Here is a 23,478-nt window from a genome sequence, read left to right on the forward strand (position 1 = left end):
TTCCCTGGGCGTGCGTGGACAAATGTGTTACGACGTCTGTCTGTCATCAACACCACGCAGAGTATTGTCCCTCCCTTAAACATCCTCTTTGTGCTTCCTGGTCCTCTCTCCCCTGTCCTTGGCCACCACTGGGCTTTTCACTGTCTCCATAGTTCTGCCTTTTCCAGAACGTCCTAGAGTTGGAAGCCTTCTCCGCGGGGCTTCGTGCGCTTAGCAACGTGCTCTTAAGGCTCCTCCATGTTTTCATGGTTTGGTAGCGCGTTTCTTTTTATCACCGAATGACATTCCATTGTCTGGATGTAACAGTCAACCCGTTCACCCACCGAAGGGCGTGTCGGCCGCTTCCAGGTTGGGGGTCGTGAATGAAGCTGCCCGTGAACACCGCATGCAGGTGCTTCCCGCGGACAGGAGTTTTCATCTCCTTCGGCGAACACCGGCGAGCATGACTGCCGGGTCATGTGGGTCACGTGTCAGAGTCCGTTTGGTCCTGTAAGAAACCGCTAGCCTGTCTTCCAGAGGGCTGCGCCGTGCTGCGGTCCCTCAGCAGTGACGAGAGAGAGTCGTGCGGCTCCACGTCCTCGCCAGCGTTTGGCGGTGGTAGCGCTTCCGGTCGGGGCCGTTCCAGTAGGCCGTGATGGCGTCTCTTTCATTTTCATTTCCTCATGACGTGATGTGGAGCATCTTTTCATGTGCCTGTTTGTTAACTGTACATCTTCTTTGGTGAGGTGTCTGTTAAGGTCTCTGGTCCATTTTTTAATTGTTTTTCTTGGTTGCTTATTGTCGAGTTCTAAGTTCTTTGTGGATTTTGGATACAGCTCTTTATCGTATATGTCATTTGGACATATTTTCTCAGTCTGTGGCTTATCTTCTTTCAACGTTGTCTTTTGCAGAGGAGAAGTTTTAAGTTTTAATGAAGTCCAGCTTATGAAGATTTTTTTTCTTTGGGGATCACGTCTTTGGTGTTGTATCTAAAGAGGCATCACCACACCCACGGTCATCTAGGTTTTCTCCTGTTATCTTCCGGGGGTTTTATAGTTTTGCATTTTACATTTAGGTCTGTGATCCATTTTAAGTTAATTTCCGTGAAGGGTGTAAGGGCTGTGTCTGGGTTTATTTTTTTGCACGTGGTTTGTGTGCTCGCACCATCCGCTAGAGACCATCTCTGCTCCTCTGTGGCCTTTGCTCCTTCGTCAGAGATCCATCACTGCATTTCTGGGTCTGCTGTTCCGTGGAGCTGTTGGTCTGCTCTTTGCCAGCACCGCGCTGTCTCGACGGCGGTAGCTTTGGAGTAAGTCTTGAAGTTGGCAGATTCAGTCCTCCAGCTTTGGTCTTGTCCAGTGTCATGTTGGCTATGCTGGGTCGTCCACCTCTCCGTATAAATTTTAAAATCATTTTGTCAGGATCCATAAAATGACTTACTGGCATTTTGATTGAGATTGCACTGAATCTATAGATCAAATTAGGAGGAATTGACATCTTAACGATATTGAGTCTAATGTCCGTGAACGTGGAATCAGCTCTCCATTTATTTAGTTCTTTGATCTTGTTTATCAGAATCTTGTAGTTTTCCTCAAATGTCTTATGTGTTTTGTTAGATTTATATATAAATATTTCATTTTCTGGATGCTAACGTAAGTAGTATTGTGTTTATAATTTCAAATTCCACTTGCGTATTAACCCCGCATCCTACAACCTTGGTGTAATCTTACTGGTTCTAGGAAGATTTTTTTTATTTTTTTTTTTATTCTGGTGCTCAGTAAATGCTGCTAAATGAGCGAATGAGATGCAGATATTCATTTTCAGGGTCGTGGTCATACCTTGTATGTTGAACTCACACCGAGTGTTACTGTGCATTTGCATGGCCTGACACCTTCACAGGAGTGGCTTAATCCAGTCAAAAGAAATCTTCAAATGCGATTGGGTTTCTAAATTGTTTCCGATCAAAACGTTAGCAATCCTGGGCAGCAGGAAAGTTACCGTTAAGGACGTTGTGACGTAGCTCTAGGATGTTGATTAACAGTTGAATATTTTAAAGAGGAAAGTACTTTTGGAGGACAAATCTTAAACAATGTTCAAATTCCTTCGTTTAGAGTTGTCAGCATTTCCAGATATTAACAAAGGTCGACCAAGCTTCTAAATGTTTATCTGTAACACTCGGGGTCTGGGAACTCATGCCTGTTATTTTGCAGGCAGTAGAGCTTTCAGCCACAAAATGTTTAACGTCCACTGAATTGGTCCAGTACTGAGTTATAAATTGGTAGCTGGTGCTGTAACTATAATCTTAATTCTTCTGAAAGGCGTTTTTAGTGTTTCAGTCTTATCTATTTAGTTTGATCATTCTATGTACATTAAAAAAAAAAACAACAAAAACTCAAATCTGTATTCGACTCTTTCAGTAAGAAAAAGGCAAATACACATGTGGACAAGAGAGTTAATTAGGCTGTTCACAAAAGATCAGGTAGTTCACTGGCAAACTTCCTAATTGTGGGAAAGGTTCTCCACCTCGATTGTGATGCAAATTATAGCCATAATGAGGTACCTTTCATTCCAGCTCACTGAAAAAAATCAGAGCATGACAGTTCTGAGCTTTGGAGAGGCTGTGAGGCCAGGCAGAGCTTGCACCTGCCCACTCTTCTGGTGGGAGGGGGAGGGAGCCAGGTGGGCAGTATCTCTTGAGGTTGAATGTGCTCATTCCTGGGACAGGTGATGCACTTCCACGTGTGTACTCTGGAGAAAGTTTTACCACAATCGCCGGGACACTTGAACAGAAACGTGATAGCAGCCGTGTTGGTAATAGTACACACTGGGAAATTACCTACTGGAGAAGAGATTGTGCTCAGTTAATACTCTGCGACACAGCAGTGAAAACTCCTCACCGTAGGGTGGAAGATGACAGTGTGTTGCCGCTGATACAGACACGTCAGGTTCGGTGCAGATCTTGTAAACGTTTGTGGGAATACTGGGTCTCACCTCCTGGAAGTGAGTGTCCAGATGGAGTCCACAAAGGGCCTTCACTCTGGCGATGAGGTTTTCTTTCTTAAGCAGAGTGGTGAGCATGAGTTGTTCTTTGCGTCCCGTGTGTCTTCAGTGTTACATAGTCGATGAAGATTAACCTGTAGACATTTGATTAGGGTTACATAGGGCGTAGACCACAGGGTCTTAGGTTCTGAGTTGGGCGGGGCCATGACAGGAATCCAAGGCCTGCGTGTTAAGTAGTTAATTACAGCTCTGCTCCTTAGAGTGGGTGGGCCTCTGGCTGCAAGCTTCTGTCTGCCCTCTGGTCTGAAAAGTCTGCTAGCTGCTCCTCTCACGTGACATGCCACGCGTAGTCTTCTGTGAGGATTTCATTGCTCCTGGTTCCTGAGAATGACTCCTAACGGCTACTTTAGATTTCAGCTCGTTTTAGGTGATGCATCTGCCGTTTCTGTTCCTGGTGGGTGGGGGGACTTCACAATCATGCCTGATATTCTTTTTATTGCTGGTTTGTTTTGAAGTACTGGGTGTGTTTATTCTTCGTTGTCATTTCTTTTAAGGCAAAGAGTAAGGGAGTTGAGTTGCATCTCCTTTGTTTGTACTGGCTCAGACCGTCAGCAGGGCTTTCTGGCTTCTCACCTGGAGAAGCCGTTCGGCCCCAGGCCAGGGTGTCTCGGTGAAGGGAACGTCCTTTTATGGAAGGGGAGATGCTTGTGCTGCTTTTGTAGTGTTTCAGACTCTCCAGGACCTTTATTTTCACCTTGTTTTCATTCCTTTTATGATCGATGTCAGATGTCTCTCAAATTCTCAGACTGCAGAGCCTGGGAAGTTGTCCTTTTGGAGCCCACTGATCCATTTGTAACAGACCTTCTGCCTTGGTTCATGGTCAGAAGCAGGATCTGCCCACTTTTCTGTCATTGGTAGGGAGTGTCCGGCTCCAGAACTTCTGGAGTTTGGAAGTGACGTTTGCTTCCAGTATGTCAGCACGAGAAGAGCGAAACAAGCGGGCAGCCTCTCTTGACTTGATGTTATTACTTATAAAACACTTTTGGTTGGAGTAGAAATGCTGGGAGTAGCATAGGAAACTCATTCGGGTCTATTGATAGCTGAGTCCTCGCGGGACCGCGGACATGTAGCCTGGCAATGACTTGGGGTCTCATGTGGCAACATGGTCATTGCAATGACATTTGTTCCATCTTAGCTTCTTAATAAGGGCTGATTTTGACCAAATATGAAAATTTAAAGGTGTTTGTCGATTGTGAGTCATCTTTGACACCTTAAAATTAAAGGCAGTCCTTGGAAAATTTCAACTGGACACATTTTCTGGAATTTGCCCCATATTACAGTTACCACCCAGATGTTAGCTTTGTCTTTTAAGATCTGGAGAAGATTGGCTTTGCTTATTTTCATGCTCTACAGCAGAGGTGGGCGGACTTTCTGAGAAGGGCCAGCCAGGGCGTCTCCCAGGCCCTGTGGGCTGTGTCCCCTGCTGCGGTGACTCGGTCCTGCTGGTGGAGCGTGAGCGCAGCATCGACAGGCTGTAGGGCCCCACGGTCAATGTTGGTGACCTCAGGTAGGAACTTTTCCCTTTTGGGGGTACTGGATTAGAAACCTCAGAACATTCTCGTTAAGTGCTGAATTTTCTTAACATATATGATCTTCAAATAATCCTTAATAACTCAACAGGTTACTGGTGAGATATTCTGATGTGTGTAAAAAGTGTCAGGAAAACGTGAACGGGTTTGCAGTTGTGGCTCACGTTGTGGCTGTTGAGGAGGCTGAGCATCATGACGAGAACTGGACACTGCTCCCAAGGAGCTGGTGCTGGTGTCGGTGCTGGTGCTGGTGTCGGTGCCGACGTCGGCGTCCGCGTAGACTTCGCAATGCTCCCGGAAGCCAGAGGGCCTTCTCTGCGGCCCGCGGGGCTGCGGCTCAGCCCCAGGAGTCAGTCGCTTTTCCTGTTCACACGGAGAGGTCACTGGGGCCCTGGGTGGCACTAGCCCTGTGGCTGTAACGAGGAACAAGCACAGAGCTTGCTTTTGACAGTGCAGTTTAGTGGGGAGGCCAGCTGTTTTAACAGAGAGTGTGGTGAGCGCGCACCACTGTCCGCTCGGGTGGCCCCCGTGTGTGGGCTGCTGCTGCTGCTCTTCATCCTGCCACGCGCCGGCTTCCCTGTGTCCCGGGTGGCACTGTTACTCTCCCATCTTTATTTAAAATGTTGACATATTGTCTACGACAGGATTTTTGCAGTAGTTTTGATTTTTACACATTTTGCATTGCAATCTGTTTAAAAATCTTGGTTACTGAGCATTTTGGCACCACTTAGCCTTGTGCCCCAAACAAGTGCCTTCCCTGCTCACCCCAGGTGGCTCTGCAGGTTAAATGGAGGGTCGGTCGTGTGCTGACGCAGCCGAAGACATGCCGCGGACTCTGCACCCCCGTCGCTCCCTGGGGAGAGCTGATGCCCATCCTCGCAGGAAGCTCGCTCTCCCTGGCTCCCCTGAGCTGGATCCCCTGAGCTGGCCAACATCCGGGCCTATGCTAGCTCCGGGCTGTGCCGGCCCCCACTGCCCCCAGGGCTCCCTGTGCTGGCCCCCACTGTCCCCAGGGCTCCCGGGCAAGTGCAGAGCCACGCGGCCCGCTGGGTCCGGCACGCTCCCCTGCGGCCCTGGTGCTGGTGTCGGCGTCGGCCTCGGCCTCGCCGCGCCTCCTCCTGCCCGGCTCGCCGAGGTCGCTGCCCTTTCTCTGGCTCCACTCTCTGCCGTTTCTCCTCTCCCCGTGTCACCTGCCCTGGAGCTTACAGTCTGATTGTCGTGGTTTCTGGTGTTCTGTGTTCTTAGCCGGTTCCCTTTGAAGCGTCTGGTCATTATAACACTCGGCAGGTCCTTGATCGTGTTTGTAATTTCTTTTTGAATTCTTTATACCTAGTAAACAGATCCATTGCTATTGTGCCATTGATACTTCGTTTCTTTTGTTCTGGCTTTCATTGGCTCTTTGTGCTGTTTCTTACGATGGTGTTTTTCGTGGGTTTTGCAGTTTTCGCCATGAGCGCACATTCGTGAGCACTGTGTTTGGGAGGCTTCTCTGGATACTGGGTCGAGGGGCCTGTCCTTTAAGAGACAGTTTTGTTTGCTTTGGCCAGGCAGCCGGCGGTGCTCCTGTCCCTGGTCTGCTCTGTGTGTCCCAGGTACTGGCTTGTGGGTTTTCGGGCTGTAAAAAGTTAGACACTTATGCCAACCTTGAAAGCTCACTTTTCTTGGCTGTCCGCAGGAGTCGGACCCGAGTCCGTCTCGTGTGGGTCTGAGGCCTTTCCTTCTGTCTGTGTGCATGAAGCCACTGACACTTGAGCTCTCTCTGTGCTTCTGGAACCCCTCCTCTCCCCGGGTTTGCGCTCTCACTCAGTGCCTGACCAGCCATGTTTTCCCTTCCTTTCTGGAAAGCTCATCTGTTCTTTTAAGGGTCTGCAAAATATTCACGTAGCCTTTTCTCATTGCTTCGCAATGGGGGCTTTTAGGATCTCGGTGTTCTGCAGTATTGTCACAAACCAGTTCTGTGGTTTCCCAGCAGGCCGCTTTGCCGGCATGGTCAGTTCCCAGGACCCCCAAGACACCCCACTTCACCCGGTCCCGTGCTGCCGGCTGTGAGGGGTGGCCGTGGCCGGGCGCTCCTCAGGCCTCGTGCTATAGGCCGAGCAGGCTTGTCGCCTGACCGGGTGAGACAGGACCACATTTTAAACAGCCGAGCTGACCTTTGAGCGCGCGGTGCTCTCACGAATGGAGGGTGGCCCGTGTACAAACGCGGCTCGGCTACAGAAGAAGCGCCTCTGTAGACGCGGCGCGTGCGGCTCCCTGTGCACGCGGCCGTGGCACGAGTGCTGGAGGCTCCCGTCTCCCCCTGGCCTCGCAGAGCCGGGGCTGTTTCACACACCCTGTGCTCGCCGTTGCCGTCAGCCAGACAGTAGACTGGACGGTGACCGGCAGGTAGGGAGGGCCAGTCGCCAGGAGCCGTGCAGGGCGGCGCGGGCAGAGGGCCTCGCCTCAGCGTGCCTCCTTTGCCTTGCAGGTTACTGCTGATGGCCCTGTACAACGTGAGCATCAACCTGAAGGGCCTGCGGTACATCAGCGAGAGCCCGGGCTTCATCCCTCTGCTGTGGTGGCTTCTGAGTGGTAAGGAGGGGTCGCTGCACAGCTCCCCTGCGGCCGACGGGGGTGGTGATGGTTCGAACTTAGGGGCCTTTACATTCCGCATGCAGATCGTTTGTCCCCAGACGTTACCATTTCTTAAGATTTCAAATGATTTCTAGTTTTGTCTCTGACGTGTCGCTTTCAGTTTAGTTATGATTCTGCGACACAAAGAAAAATTACGAAACAGCTGGTAGCTGCCATTGACCTGTCCCTTCCCCTGAGAGCAGGACAGTGCGGGAGGTGCTGTCTGCACCCTGGAGAGCGGTGCAGTCGCAGGGGTACAGCGGGGGGGCGGGGGGAGAGGAGGTCTGAGATCCCGCACCTCCGAAACGCAGTGTGCACCTTTGCTTTCTTTGAAATAAAAGCTGTCCTGCTGTTTCCCTTCCTCTTCTCCCTACCGCTCATTTCCTCTGAATTTCTGCACCAGTCTGCTCATCATAATTTGTAACAGTGTGTGTTTAGTAGGTACGTATTTCACTCAAGGGTACAAAAAAATCGACTTTCCTTACTTTTTCATAATTAGATAGATCTCTTTTTGAGCTTCCATTCCATGTGGCGCTTACTTTTCGTACCAGGTTTTTTGAGGTATGATTGACGTGCAATAAGCTGCACATGTTTAAGGCAAACAGTTGCCAGCTTTGACTTAAGCATGCACCTGTAAAGCCACCACCCCGGGCAGGACGGCGAGCACACCCAGCATGCCAGGTGGCGCCTGGCGCTCCCTCCTTTGGCCGCTCACCTTCTTGTCCGCTCTGCAGATTATTTCCCATTTCTACAGTTTTCTATCAACAGAGTCATATGTTTTGTGTCATTTTTTGCCTAGCCTCTTTCTCTCACATAATTAGCTTGCGATCCATTCGTGGTGCTGTGTGTATTAACAGTTCATCCCTTTGTATTGCTAAATGCTGTCCTGCTGTGTGGACGTACCACAGTTCGTCTGTTCAGCAGCGGAGGGGGGTTTGGTCGTCTCTAGGTTTGGGCTGTTACAGTGAAGCCGCTGGGCACGTTTCTGTTTAATCTTTGCGTAGACATGAGCTTTCATTTGTTGGGTATCTTCCTAGGAGTGGAGCATCTGGGTCGCATGTAGACGTCTGTCAGTTTTCATGAGACGGCCAGACGGTTTCCCGGGAGGCCGCCCTGTCCCCGCGTGCAGTGGCTCCGGCCGCACGCGTCCTCTTCAGCCGCGGCGTTAGTTCCGGGCACACGCCGGTCAGGCCGGTCAGACCTCACTGCGGGCTCAGCTTGCACTTCCGTTATTACCGATGACTTCAGCATCTTTTCGTGTGCTGATTTGTCACCCATATTTCTTCTTTGATGAAGCGTCTGTTCATATCTTTTGCTCTTTTAGAAACAGCTGTGTTCTTGTTGGGCGTTGAGAGTCCTTTACGTTCTGCGTGCAGATCGTTTGTCAGAGGTGTAACTGGCACGTTTTCTCCCAGTCTGTCACTTTTTTTCATTCTCTTAAGAACATCTTTGAAAGACAGAATTTCTGAATTTTGTTTGTTTAATTTATCAGTCTTTTGAATCGTGCTTTTGGTGTAGAAATCTTTGCCTACCTCAAGATCACAAAGATTTTTTTTAGTGCATTTTCTTCTAGTAGTTTTATAGTTTTGCATTTTGCATTAGGTCTGCATCCATTTTGAGTTCATGTTCGTATGTTCGTATGGAGGTATGAGTCAAAGTTCTTTTTTTTCGTTGTATTCAGCTGTCTTGCTCTAACACCATTTGTTTTGAAGACTCTTCTCTGCCAAATTGCCTTTGACTTTGTTGAAAATAAAATGACAGCATATGTGAGGGTGTAGTTTTCGGACCTATGTTCTGTTCCACTCCTCCATTTTCATATCGTTATGTCGATACCATACTTTATTTTAAATTTTGAAGTCAGGTAGTATAAATCTTCCGATTTCGTTCTCATTTTTCAATGTAGTTTGTGCTGTTTCTAAGTCTTTTGCAGTTCCATATGAATTTGAGAATCAGTTTGTCACTTTCTACCAAAAAAAAAAAAATCCCATTGGGATTTTTATTGCGGTTGTGTTAAAGTGACAGTTCATTTTGGGGAGAATCGACATTTTAGCAATACCGAGTCTTCCAATCCCTGAGCACAGTGCCCTGTCCGTTTATCTAGCTGCCGTTGGGAGACATGGGTCTCTCCTATTTGTTCGCGTCCAGAGCAGAGGTGCGGACCTCCTTCGTTCCGGGCTCTCCTTGCGTAGTGAACACCGTCAGGGGATCGAGAGCCTGTGTCTCCAGATCAAAGAGGGGGTTTGTTTATACTCATGCAGGAAGGGTAACACTTTCCTCCAGGGCAGAGGTCGGACGGGCCTACTGCCCATTATGGAAGATTCGGGGTCCTCGAGCTCGAGCTTCCACTTCTGCAGTGCAGCCCACGGCTTGTGCTCAGCCCCGTGGAGCTGGGTGTCATTGAACCGACACAGAGACCAGCCCCTTAGGTACGGCTGCCACTGTCGAGTGAGCAAGCGTTTGTCTCGGATTCAGAAGTCGCGTGTCTCGCACCAGCACCCACGGCTCAGTAGCGTGCTGACTTGTTAGCTTGCACCTCGGGAAACACCTCAGACCGTCTGCGGTTTATGGGCAGGCCGAGGGGACCTGTGCTCACACTGCGCGCTAACCCTTCCCATCAGTGTTGAGACGTGACCCGACAGCTTATTTCTCCTGAGAATGTGAACAGACCCGTACATCAGACATGGGTCCTGAACTTGACCCGTGAGGTTACTGTTCAGGCTGGTTGTCACGGGCTGTATACAAGCGGACAATGCCCGTTAGAGGAACACAGGGATGATAAGAGGGACAGGCTAATTAAATATGAATGCCCACTACCATTTTTTTACTTTCTTTTTAGAAAATTAATTTGTTTTTAATTATAACAGACATAGTGTTATATTGGTTTCAGGTGTACAGCATAGTGATGCAGTGTTTACGCACCTTACAAAGTGTTCAGCGCAGAGTCCGGTCACCGTCTGTCAGCGCACATAGTTAATGGCATGTCACTGACTCCCTTGCCTGTGCTGCACCCTGCACCCACGACTTAGTTTATAACTGGAAGGTCACACTTCTTAGTCTCCTCCCCATTCTGCCCCTCCTCCCCGAACACCTGCTACTTTCTGAGTGCTGGCCACTGTTTTAAGTGCTTTACATGTATTCACAGATTTATTTCTTTAAATACGCTTATAAAGTAAATATTGTGCTTTCGGTTATAAAGAATTGGAGACACACAGAGGTGATGTAATTTGCTTAGAGTTATACAGCAACTAGTGGGGACCTTGACCGTTGGGCTCCAGGTCCCATCTCCTGGGCTGCTTCTCCGCACACAGGAAATGCCTTCGTCCCTGGGGACTTCTCAGCTGTACTTGCCTCTAGGTCCTGCTGAGCTTGGCCTCTGAGGCCACCCATCCTCCGTTCCAGCTGGCTCACAGCCGGGGTCCTCAGCGCCTCCTGCACCCCAGTTGTTTGTTTTCTCATAAAAAGAGGGCCTGAGGCTGACTGTTCTCCGGGGTCCCTTCCAACTCTGTACCCCAGGAGTTCTCTGAGCTGAGTGAAAACTGTTACGCGTTTCATCATGATTTATACAGCTCCCCAGGTAGCAAGTACCCCAGGAGCTGCTGTCCTGCCGGTCACCAGAGGAGGTGCTCTTTGGCTAGGTGGGCTGTTTCTGCTTAAGCCTGGTTGTGCACAGCAGGGCGGTGGGGGAGGTGACTCAGATCAACTTGTTGCACTGGGGCGCCAGGCTTTCTTGTCAGTGAAGATGATTATGGTTCTTTTGACACAGTGAGCACAGCCCAAACTCTAAAGTCTTTTGCGAGTGCTCTTACTTGGTATCTTGCATTATTTGTTATTACAGTCAAACAAAAAAAGTCCGTCAGGCCCAGGATGTTTGACCCGTGAATTGTGTGTGAAATGGCCTTAACTGAAAAATTGAAATTTGTTCTATTTTGGTGTATATTTTGGGAAGGTCAATATGTCTTTTACTACAGAACAGCAGAATAAGAGCAAATATTGTTTCCCGCAAAATAAGACGCGCTTCGTGGTGCTTGGTGCCACTGGTGTGATGGTTTTTAGGATCCTAGTTTATAAGATTGTTTAGGACGGGGAGAGAATTTGAAAACTGGTTTATTCTGGACAAATAAAACGCTCTTCTAATTTTCAAAAGGTGTAGGAAAAAAGATTTCCTTTCTTCTCTCGATAATCCGTTCCTTCTTGTATCGATCTTCCCACTGGGAAAGTCGATCTGTTTTAAGGAGCAGGGACTTTGGATTTGTTATCTACGACTGAAACCGCAGCTCTTCTCCTCGAGGACCGAGCTCTCCGCCCAGGGTCCCTCTGTCCTGACGGGTCTGCACATACATCAAGGCGTGTTTCTACTTCGAGCGTCTTAATGTCTGTTAAAACGCAGGAGTGCCTGGGCCGGCACCTCAGGTAGTAGGTGCCGAGTAGGTGTCAGTTCCCCGATGGTTTCTAATCTGAGTCTCTCATGCCAGAACGAAGCTCGTTCCCTTCTGTTTCGTTTGGCCGAAAGGTGGCAAGCCGCTCCCAAGGATCCGATTTCCCTGACCCGGAGCCACAGGACCAGCTGCCGTTAACCACCCGCACTAATCCTCCCGTTTCCTGGAATCTTTGCTGGGTACCGTTTTTCTTCCCTTTGTCCAGCCGTGTGGCTGGCTTTTTCCCAGGCGTTGTTCAGATTCCTCACATTCCTCTTAAACCGCAGAACTGGCAAAGAACTCCAGCCAATAGCTGAGGAGGACAGAGTGCGTTGGCATGGTGACCACGTGTTGTATAACCGTTAGTGCAAACGAGTGCTGTGGTGACTCTTACAGCAGTGCTGCCTTTCTTACCCACGTCGACAGTGTCAAGTAGCACGCGGGCGTTCGCGTCCCATGTTGCATGTATCTGGCTTGCCTGTGTCATATGAAACATTGATCAGTCCTACTAGATCTGTGTCCCCAGCCCAGACCTCGCTCCCGAACTGCAGACTCGGGTACCCAGCTATCCACCTGCCGCCTCCACGTGGACGTCTGCCAGACGTTTGGACTCCGTGCGTTCCGGCCCAGCCCTGCCCCGCACGACACTCTGCCTGTGGCCGTCCCAGCCTCGGTTCCCGGCACCGCTACTCCTTCTCATGTCTCAGGCCTTTGAAACACTGCGAGGGGTTCTCGTCTCCTTGTTCTGTCACACCCACATCCAGTCTGCTGGGAAATCCTGGCGCCCTGTGTCAGACCGTGTCCAGTGACCGCCATCAGTTTTGCGTCTCTCACACCCACATCCAGTCTGCTGGGAAATCCTGGCGCCCTGTGTCAGACCGTGTCCAGTGACCGCCATCAGCTGCTGCCACCTGGTTTTGCGCCGCTGTCCTCTCTGTAGCCTCGTGCGGATCGCCTGCAGTCCACTCTCACAGGCCATAAACCGGGGCCAGAGATATGATGGGTTAGATCCCGGACCAGCTCCGCTTCTGAGAACAGCCAGAATGTTCCTCTGAGCTAGAAACAGAGTAGTTGCACCCAGAGCACAAACCCACAGTGAGAGTGGAGTGCCAGAGAGGCCAGCAGAGAACCAGGCGGGCAGCGGCTTGGAGGGAGGCTCTCAGACTTGACCTTCAGTTTCCATGGCCTCACGGAGGTGGGGGGGTGGGTGGGTGGGACAGGAATCAAAGCTCAGATCGCATCCCAGTTGAGTCACCTAACAGGGGGCCCCACAGGTATTTACCAGCAGCGTAAAGGTAAACTGAAGGCGCTCCCCCAGCCTCGGGGACTGCAGGAAGCCATCTGTTTTGACCTTTGGTGCTGAACAGAGTGGAAGAAAAGTCCCCTCTGAGAACTCTGAGAATTAGTCACCGTAGGCTGGTTTTCACGCAGCGTAGAAGCCTTAATTCAAACTGCCTGGGCGGTCCCCATTTAGAGAACCATGCAGATCCTTTCTGGAGGATTCTTTGACCTCAACCAGGTCCTTAAAGAATTCTTGCAAATAAGGTTTCAGGAAGTTGAGTTCACATATTAAGAATCACAAAAAGCATGGGAAACATTTGTGAAATAACAGATTTGTGTCATCAGGCTATTCCTTAGAAAAATTATCAGACCAACATAAAATAAGGACATTCAAAATGTTTAGAGAAATGAAAGAAGGGATTAATATAGGAGTAAAGAGTAAGAGATTATAGCAATAACCAGACAAATCTAAAGAGGGATCAAATATTATTTCTGGAAGTGAACAATATAATGATTGCAATGATAAATTTCTTACACCGCTTTAACAGCAGATTATACATAGTTGAAGAGATGATTAAATTGGTACAGAGTTGAAGAACGTGTCTGGAATGAAGCAGAGGGACAGAAACTAAGAGCCGCTAAACGACATGGAGGAGAGACCAAGGACTTAACATATGACCGATCAGAGTTCTGGGAAAAGGAGAGGGTGATTCGACAAGGTAATGGCCAAGAAGTTCCCCAAACTTGTTTACTTAATTCGAGAAGTCTACCTAATTGTAAACAGGATAAATGAAACCTACGCCTAGAAACACAGTAATGCAAACTACAGAATGTTAAAGATAGAGAAGCTCTTAGAAGCAGACAGAAAATCCGTATACCTTCAAAGGAATGACACTTAGAGTGATAGTTGACACCTTAACACAGTGGTCCCTAGCCCCCAGGCTGAGGACCAGTCCTGGTCCCTGGCCTGTTAGGAACCTGGCCGCATAGCAGGAGGTGAGCGGCCAGGGAGTGAGAGAAGCTTCGTCTGCATCTGCAGCCGCTCCCCAGCGCTGGCATCACCACCTCAGCTCTGCCTCATCCTCAGGCATCAGATTCTCATCAGAGCACTGTCCCTGGTGCCACAAAGTTTGGGGACTGCTGCCTTAACAGCAACAATGCAATCTCTTAAAGCTGAGAGAAAATCGCTGTCAGTCTGAGTTTGTATGCCTCCTTCCCTCCAACAAATACCTCTGAAGAACAAGAACGAAATAAAGACATACAGACAAAAATTGGATCTGTCACCAGTAGACCTTCCCAGTAGCGGATTCTAAAGGTATGCTTCTGGAGTGTGGTCTCAGATGGAAAGTATGAGATACAGGTAATGTAATACACCTATAACATTAATAGACTAAAACGGGATGTGAAAATAATTCAAAAGATGAGAGAAAAATAAAAATGAAAAAATACCATGGATGCAGTAAATACACGTGTGGTTACGATGACTAAATGGACTAAACGACCCATTTAAAAGACAGCAATGTCAGATTGGATGAAAACAATGATCCAGTTATATGTTGTTTGTAAGAGAGCCATCTAAAACTTAAGAATGCATAAAGGAGAATAAAAGGAAAAACGTACCAGGCAGATTCTCAGCAATTCACCAGCAGTATGTAATGGTTCTAAACTTAAATATGATGTATACTTCTTCATATGATCTGAAAAGAAACAAAGATCGAAAATACTATAAGATGAAATTCATTGACCTCCTCCCTCTTACCCGTGATCGGGGATGTTTTTAGCATACTTTGCTCAGTACTTGGTAGCTAAAAAGTCCACACTCTCAGTAAGGGCCTGAGTGACTCATAAAACGCAGTTGACGGATTTGCCCCACTGGAAGCATGGAGCGGTCAGCTGGCTCTGTTTCAGGCACACATGGAACATTTACAAAAGTGACCCACTTTCTGGGCTATAAAGAAAGTCTCAACAAATTTTAGATGATCAGAATCATACGGACTATCTTCTTTGACCACAGTATAGTGAAGCTGGAAATTACTAATAAAAAGAATCTTAATTTTCTTAAAAAGGATTAATATGTCTTACTTTAAAACACGCTGTGACTTTAACATTTTCTTGGGCTAGGAATTACTTTTTCCTACACGTCATCTTTAAATGGTGACTTCGGGCATAAAAATAGGTTAATAAAATGATACGTGATTTATTTTTTGTGGTTTGTCTTAGTATAGGCCACAAGTATTAGAACAGTTTTTATAAACATTTTTTCTGTATGAATTCTACACTTTGAAATAAGAGAGTATTTTTCATGAACTCACTGATGAGAGATCCGGTGCTTAGGGTTTTTCTTCTTAAGATCATTAAACCCCAGCTAATGAAATTTTCCATTTGATTTGTAAGCCTTTCAGCTGTGAACACATTCTACTGATGACATTAGTTATGTAAAATCTTAGGAGCTGGTTTTATTCAGAAGTCAAAAGAAACCTTTTAGGAGATGAAGATCAGGGAGTTAGCATTTATCAGATACTTGTTGAGTTATATTTCTTGGACATAAATATAACATTTTACGTGCTAAAATTGTTGACAAAACTTTCGTGTCCCAAGGTCATATGTTTCAGAAGGGGTCCTGGCTGGAAATGGAAGGTACACAGCCCGAGCACCTTCCCAGGCAGAGTGTCCCACCAGGCCACAGACGTGTGTGCAGAGCACCAGGCGGCCACCATGACTTCAACCCAGGAGCAGCACAGAAAGCAGGGACCTCACCCCACCCCCCAGTTAATCCGGGAAGGCGCCTGTGCTTTTCGTGCGGCTTACAGGATTCCTCAAGGTCATCTGCTGCGGTGGAGTCAGCTCACGGCACTCCGAGAGTCTAAGATCATCATCCCTGCTTTGCACGATGTAGGACTGTCACTAGAAGCTGCTGAGAGTGACAGCACTCCTGAGCCCGTTGCAGCCTGGATCAGGAGCCACACCGCCTTTCTTCCCTGCTCGGCTGTGTGTGTGTCTTTGGCACTGCGGGTGCTAGTCACCCCGTCGTCTCTTCCTCGTGTCTAACTGTCCGAGCCTCTGCTCTCCCTGGGAAAGGGTCCCAAATGCTGTTAGGGCTTTTGGGGTAGCATTTTGGGAAAGGGTCCCAAATGCTGTTAGGGCTTTTGGGGGGTGGGAAGAAAAGTGTGCATGCACACACACACGCACACACACACACACGTGCCTTGGTAGTCAAGTTTGAGTCTCCATGTCTAGAGGTTGTAATGTGATTGATTGGGAGCGGGGCCCAGGCACCAGGGTTGTCACCCCTCTCCAGGTGACTAGTGTGTGGGACAGTCTTACGGGTGGAGGCAGTCATGTGACTGCCAGTGACTGGCTTCAGGTTCGAGGCGTTAGCCAGTCAGTGCGTGGCACCCCTCTGCCCACAGTCACTGGTCCAAAGGAGGACGCATGAGCCAAGTAGGTCCACCCAGACCCCAAGGCCGGTGGAGAGGCTTCTCTCCCGCTGGCTGTGAGCAGGGCAGTGAGTAGCGTCTCACTGTGAGCCAGGTGAGCCAGCCTCTCAGGTGATGCTGTGCAGGTCCGCGATGACGTCATCGAGCCTGATGGAACGCAGCCCTGTGTCTGGCCTTGAGTAACAGGTGGTTGCTGCTCCAGCCGGGTTGCCTTGCAGTTCCGTACTCGCTAAAGTGTCATGACGCACCGCTTCTGTCGTAAATACAAGGAATGATCCCAGATCGGTTCAGGTTTCCCGACATGCAGGACTCAAGGACGTAAAGAAGGACCGACAGCTGGAGCTAACAGCTGCGTTTCCCTGGAGACCCACCCGCCAGCATCCACCTGCCTGATCTGCTCTCCTTGACAAAATACGAAGGCCCAACGTGGAAGCAGAGAAGCCAGCGGAGCCTCTGCCTCTGGCCGAGACGGGGAGGCGGTGGGCTGGGGGTGCGGACCTGCTCGTCATTGGTCTGGAGCAGATACGTTGACCCGCTCCCAGTCTCCATCTGAAGACCATGACGGTGGCATCTGCTGCAGAGCAGCTGTGGATTCGGTAGGTGAGAAGTCACACATGGTCTCCCAGGACCCTGGCTGGGCCCAGAGCGATAGCAGGTCACTCAGGCACGTGGCAGGCTCCTCCGAATGGTCTGGGCTGTGTCTCCGTGGGCAGTGACGGACTACCCGGTGCCCACTTGGGGGCTTCGTGAAACAAGCAAAGGTGTCCGTTCCCTGTGGCTTCTTAGAAAAGGCTTCTTTTTGACCAGTTGATTTGGAAGAAAGAACATGTGTCACAGCCAGTACGCAGCATGCTGGGTAATCCTGTTTGCAGTAAGGTGTCTAGATTAGAAAGGGAATTTAGTCAGCCCATGGACGTGACGCACCCTGCTTGGTGCCCGGGCGTAGGGCTGGGCCAGGCCACGTGAGGTGTCTGTCAGTGTTCATCCATTTTAGACCAATAAAAATGACAACTTCACATGGGTTAGCTGAGCAATTTCTTTAATAATGGTAACTGTTAACATCAATACTTAGTGAAAATTGGGAACTGCTTTGTCCCCGGGATAATTAAAAGCATTATTTTCAGTAAAATGTTCAGTAGGAGTTTTTTTTAAACAACCATGCTTCACTTCGCTTTGCATGGTTTCAGACCTTAACCAAAGCAGTCCCGTGCACTGTCCATGTCCGAGGCTGCACAGAGCGCTTTGTTCTCAGGGGCACGGGTTGTAGTTACGTCACTCTCTGGAAGGGTGATACCCCTAAGGCAAGGTTTTCGTCTGTGAGAGGTGATCGTGGGAGGCTGCTGTCTATAGAATTTTGTAGAGCAGACGTGACTGGCTGATTTTTAATCCCTGGCGACCATGTCATGTTTCTGTACTGAACAGCAGTGGAAGCAAGCCTACAGCACGCTCACCGTGCACTCACTGCGTGACAGCCCTGGACTGAGCCTCTGCTCACTGTGCTTTGTTTAGATTTCCGGCAGGTGTGTTTTACACGTGGCGATGCTAGGGAAGTGTAGGGCTGGGAAGTGGGTGCTTGAGTGGCTCTCGTTTAAGTGCGCGGTTGTAGGCAAGTTTTAAAAAAATTTTTATTTTCCAATTATAGTTGATGTACTATATCATGTCAATTTCAGGAGGGTACAACATAGTGATTAGACATTTATATAACTTCCAAAGCGATCACCCCAGACTAGTACCCGTCTGACACCACACGTAGTTCTTACAGTGTCACTGACGATGTCCCTGTGCCGTGCTTTACATCCCCGAGTCTGTTTTTATAACTGGGACTTACACATCTTAGTCTTCTCTTCTTCAGCAATCCCCCCAACCCCGTCCCATCTGGCCGCTGGCAGAGTGTCCTCTGTACCTGAGTTTGTTTCTGTTTTGTGTGTGCGTTTGTCCTGTAGATCCCACACGTAAGTGAGGTCGTATGGCATTTAGTGCTGTGGATGGTCACAGAGGCATAGAATGGCCGTCCTCGGCTTCTTTTCCACCTAGAAGTGTAAGCCACTCCACTCTGGGCCCAGGAGGATGGTCTGGCGTCAGAGGTTGATGTCACTGTACATGACTGGACATGGGAACTCGGAAATGACTTTCAAGTTATATTTTAGGGACACCTACCATTGTCTTTAGTTTGCCCGGAACTCGGCCGTTCTCTTCACTGTAAGTGGGAGGAGCGAGGCCCTCGGGAGTCCCTTCTTCCCACAGGGTCCGGTCGGTCCCCTGCTTCATCCTCCTGAGTCAGCTGAGGTCAGTGTCTCATTTATTTGGTGATTTGACTGCAGAGTGTTTCATTTTCTTTTTGGCCTTAAGAGATTCTTCCCAAAGTAAAAAGGCAGCGATGTGTGTGAAAGCACTTTGTCACTGGTAAGTTGCTAGTACAGTGTAAGTGATTTTTATCATCTCCTTCTGGAAAGAATCAGGGGGCTAGTACTAGTCCGCCCTGCAGTAGTTGGACATGAGCTCCCCATCCGGCAGCTGGAGAGATGCATTTGCTAGAGTTCCTACTGGGAGCTGGAGGCCCAGGTTGGGGGGAGCCCGAGGGCCAAGTAGAGGGGGGCCGGAGGGCTAGGTGGTCGGTGCTGTTCTCAGGGGAGGTTCATGACTTATTTTCCACGTGGAGGGACCATACCTGGGAGGTGAGGTGTTCGGGTGTCTGAACCAGGCACTGTTTCCACACGCTGTGACCTTCGTCTCTGGCTAACTGCCTGCTGCCAGGATTGTGATACAAACACACTTTGAAAAGTAACAAACCCCATTTTGAGTTCTGAAACTTAAGTTGAAAGAAGAATAAGAACAGGCTATTTTAAAGGCATAGGGGGCAGCCTCCTGTTTTCCGTGGGGTCGTGGCCGGCACTGTTCTGGCTGGCACTGTCCTGGCCGGGTGTCCCCGAGCCTGCTGCGTGCCCAGCGCCTCCTCCCCGCTACCACGTCCTGACAGCGCAGTAGCAGACGTGCCTGCCAGCTGAGACTCTCATGGGCGACGTTTACCATCCAGACACTAAATGTTTCAGAAAACCAAACTGAAAGGTACTTTTTGGAATGATCTTTTGGATAAGATACCTGAATTCTTTCGGGTCATAGGTTCGTGACAGTCATGGCTGAAGAAGGCACCACAGCCGGGGTTCTAATAGCTCCACTTGCCAAGTGCCTGCCGTACCCGGCATGCGCTGTGAGTGTCGTGGGATGTGCTCTGCGAGACTCTTCGAGGTGGCTGCATTTCCAGTTTATGACAAGGACACCGCGCCTCGGACAACATGAGGCCCTTGCTCGTCAAGGGAAGGCCCAAGCTTGGGGTTCATGTCCTGGCCCCCACTGCGCACCCTCTGCCCGACTTGGGGTTCATGTCCCGGCCCCCGCTGTGCACCCTCTGCCCAAGCTTGGGGTCCATGTCCCGGCCCCCACTGCGTGCCCTGTGCCTGAGCTCGGGCGTCTCCTCCTGGCCATGACAGATTGACAGTGTAGCCCTGCATTTAATTGGAAGTGTGAAAGCTGTGTCGCCTCCTTCGCTACGTGGCGCAGCGTCCTGAGGCCCCTTGCCGTGGCACTTGGGTTATGGTTACTGAAGTCTGCACATTTCTGTGTATTTCAGCGTGTTGAAGCGAGACTAGCTTGGCTGTGCCTCGGGCTCTGCACACGTGTCAGAGCTGACCCACCGGCCGCGCCGTGAGCTCTGGGAAAGGAGCAGACTTGTCGCGGGCCCTGCAGGCCTCCCGCTGTGGTCGGCGTGGTCTGTCTGAGGAATCGCTCTGGGAAGCAGAGGAGTGATTGATAAAGAGGGAAGCAAGGACTCCGCTGCCGGAGTGTGATTCAGAAACAGATGCGCTAATGCACGCGCCAGGATGGGAAGTTTTAGTGTGGAAAGGTGGAAGTAATATTATCTCTGGATTTTGCAAGAGAAAATTAGAAACATGAAGTAGCCTCCTCTCTGAAGTCTCCCTGTCCCTCTGCCAGTCAGCTAACGGCTTAGGCGCGTGATGTTCCCAGACCTTCCCAGGCCAACTTGAAACCACTCTGGGGCCTCTCCAGACATCCCGTCCCCAGGCCTGGTCATTTCTCCCCCATGTCCCACGGTGAGCCTTGTGAGCGGACCCACGTTTGCACTTCCTGCTCAGTTGCTTGTTAATGGCCTGGCACTATTTTTTTAAAATCTCTAACTCGGTTAGAGACCGGGGATGAGGTGTAGTATTTCTTTTGTCTCCCACAGCAAAGTACGCTGCTGGGGCGACATCCCCTCCGCATGTCCTGTTGTCGAGCTGTGTTACCTGTCCCCATGGTGGTGGGAGCTCGACCTGTCCCCGTGGTGGCAGGGCTTGTGAACGTCACCTGGTGTGGGCTGGCTCAGCCGTTCACTGGGAAGGTGCAGGTCAGTGTTTGCATGTTCCCTCCGGGGTAGCCCAGATGGTCCAGAGAAGGCTCGTTCAGCCTCCTGTCTGCAGGGTCGAGGCCTACGCACTCGGAACCAGAGTGGGGGAGAGAGCGTCTTAGAATTTGTGGGGGTGCTGTCACTTAATCCCTGTTTTCCAGACAGAACCTGTGCCTTCGCTTGTGCCTAATATACCTGGGACAACAATTCCCAGTCCTCCAGGGAAGGAGCTCAGGGGCACAGGGTAAGAGGAATCTGGGAGAAATTTCTTCCTTTTTAAAGGACTGGTTTATCGATAATTTACAGAGAGTGAAACTCACTGTTAGGAGAGAGTTCTGTGAGTTTTCACAAATGCGTGCACCACGTGACCACCACCACACCAAGACGCAAACCCGTCCGTCACCTCAGAATGGTCTCTTGTGCCCCTTCCTTGCCAGCGTCTCCTTGACGCCCAGGCCCTGGCAGCCATTGACCCGGGTTCTTTCTGTTCCTGTAGTTTTACTGTTTCCAGAATTGTATGTGACCAAAATCATGAAGTACGTAGATTTTTTAAGTCTGGCTCTTTTCTTAACATAATTCATTTGAGAGTCATCATGTCATTGTGTGTATCGGTTGCTAATTTCTTTTATCGCTGATGACTTTTCTACTGTGTGAAGATACCACGGTCTTTTTATCCATTCATCATTCAAAGGATGTCGGGTTATTTCCAGTTTTTGGCAATTATAAGCAAAGACACTGTAAATAAAATATTTGAAAAGACACTTAACCAAAGAGGATATACAAATGGCAAGTAAGCACATGAAAAGATGTTTCTTTTCAAATAGTTTGCTTATTTTGATTGGGTTGTTTTGTTATTATTGAGTTCTCAGAGATCTCTTGATATTCTGGAACATGTTTTTTTCCCCAGACAGGTGTTTTGCAAATGTTTTCCGCCAGTCTAGTGGCTTGTCTTTTCATTTCCTAACTATCTTTTGAAGAGCAGATGTTTTTAATTTCGATAGAGCTTATTAATGTTTTGTATGGATTGTGCTTTTGATTTTATATCTAAGAAATTTTTACCTAACTCAAGGTTACAAAGATTTTCTCTTGTTTTCTTCTAGAAGTTTTATAGTTTTGGACTTTACATTTGGTCTATGTTTAATTTTCACGTAAATTTATATGTGAGGCAAAGTCTGCCTTGAAATTCCTTATTTTTGTATATGGATGTTTAGTTTTTCCAGCACGGTTTATTGAAAAGGCTGTTCTTTCTCGATTGAATTGCATTTATACTTTTGTTGAGATTTAACAAAACCGTGATGTTTCTGAACTCTCCGATTCTCTTTCGTTTGTCTCTGTGTCTGTCCCTTCACCAATACCGCACTGATTTAATAACTGTATGTCTTGAAATCTAGTCGTCTCAGTCCTCGAGTGTTTTTCTAAATTGTTTTGGCCACTCTAGTTCCTTTGCTTTTCTAAATTCAAGAATCATCTTGATTGCTACAAAAAATCTTGCTGGGGTTTTGATACGGATTGTATAGAGTATATAGATCAGTTTGAGGGAAGTTCGACATCTTAACAATATTTGGTCTTCTGGTCCATAAACATGTTATAGCTCTCCATTTTTGATTTCTATCAGAGTTTTGTGGTTTTCAGCATATAGATTTTGCACACATTTTATTAGATTTATACTTAAGTGTTTCATGTTTTGCTGCTATTGTAATTGATAGTCTTTTTTAAAAATTCCATTTCCAGTTTATCATTACTAATATATGGATACAATTAATCTTTGTTGACCTTTGTAGCCTGTGACCTTGCTAAACTCTATTAGTTCTAGTAACTTTTGTTCTTTGAGATTTTCTATATAGCCAGTCATGTCGCCTGGAAATAGAGTTTAATTTCTTCCTTTCCAATCTATCAACCTTTCATGTCTTTTTCTTGTCTTACTACACGGGCTAGGATCCCCGGTACGCTTTTGAACAGGGGTGGTGAAAATGCACAGCCTTGCCTTGTTCCTGACTTAGGGGAGAGGCCTTCAGCCTTCTGCCATGAAGAATGATGTTAGCCGAATGGTTTTTGTGACGCCCTTGCTCGAGGTCAGGACTTTTCTTTCTATTTTTAGTTAGCTCAGAGTTTTCACTGTGATAGAGTGTTGGATTTTGTCAGAGGTTTCTTCTGCATCTATTGAGATGATCATTTTTTTTCCTTTGGTCTGTTGTCATGGTAAAAGGCATTGATTGATTGACAAATGTTGAACCAGCCCTGCATTCCTAGAATAAGTATCTATTGTTTTTGAAGTGTTATCCTTTTCATGTATTACGGAATTTATCTTGCTAACAACTGTTTAGGATTTTTATGTTTATTTATGAGTGATGCTGGCCTTTTTTTGCTATCTTTGTCTAGTTTTGGTATCGGGGTAATCCTGGACTCATAAAAAAGTTGAGACTCGTTGACTCCTTTTCTATTTTTTGGAAGACTTGTGTAAATTACTATTATTTATTCTTTAGGTGTTTGATGGAATTTGTCAATGAAGCCCTCCGGGCCTGGGGTTTTTTCATAGTTGAAACAATTTAAACTACAAATTCAATTTCTTTAATAGATACAGGACTGTTCAAGTTATCTTTTCTTTCTTTTTTTTTTTTAAATTAATTTGGGTAGTTTATATCTTCCAAGAATTTGTCTGTTCCATCCAAGTTGTAAAATTTATGGGCACAGAATTGTTCATAATATTCCCGTGTTATTCCTTTAATATCTGTAGGATTTGTAGTGATGTTTCCTCTTTCATT

At 48.2% G+C, this 23,478-nt stretch overlaps 1 protein-coding gene across 4 annotated transcripts in view; it reads left to right on the forward strand.

The window, feature by feature from the left end:
* HSF2BP (heat shock transcription factor 2 binding protein) overlaps positions 1–23,478 on the forward strand; it is a 55,632-nt gene that overhangs the window by 26,775 nt on the left and 5,379 nt on the right. For 2 of the 4 annotated variants that reach the window (XM_025050209.1, XM_025050211.1), the window contains 2 exons: positions 7,036–7,139; positions 15,476–15,821. In XM_025050209.1, coding sequence (XP_024905977.1) covers positions 7,036–7,139; positions 15,476–15,744 — 373 coding nt within the window. In that variant the 3' untranslated portion in view covers positions 15,745–15,821. Of the gene's footprint in view, positions 1–7,035; positions 7,140–11,653; positions 12,165–15,475; positions 15,822–23,478 lie in introns of those variants that run through there. The other 2 variants (XM_025050210.1, XM_006916758.3) reach the window with 2 other exon arrangements.

Source organism: Pteropus alecto, unplaced genomic scaffold (genome assembly GCF_000325575.1).
Source record: "Pteropus alecto unplaced genomic scaffold, ASM32557v1 scaffold97, whole genome shotgun sequence".
NCBI lineage: Eukaryota > Metazoa > Chordata > Mammalia > Chiroptera > Pteropodidae > Pteropus > Pteropus alecto.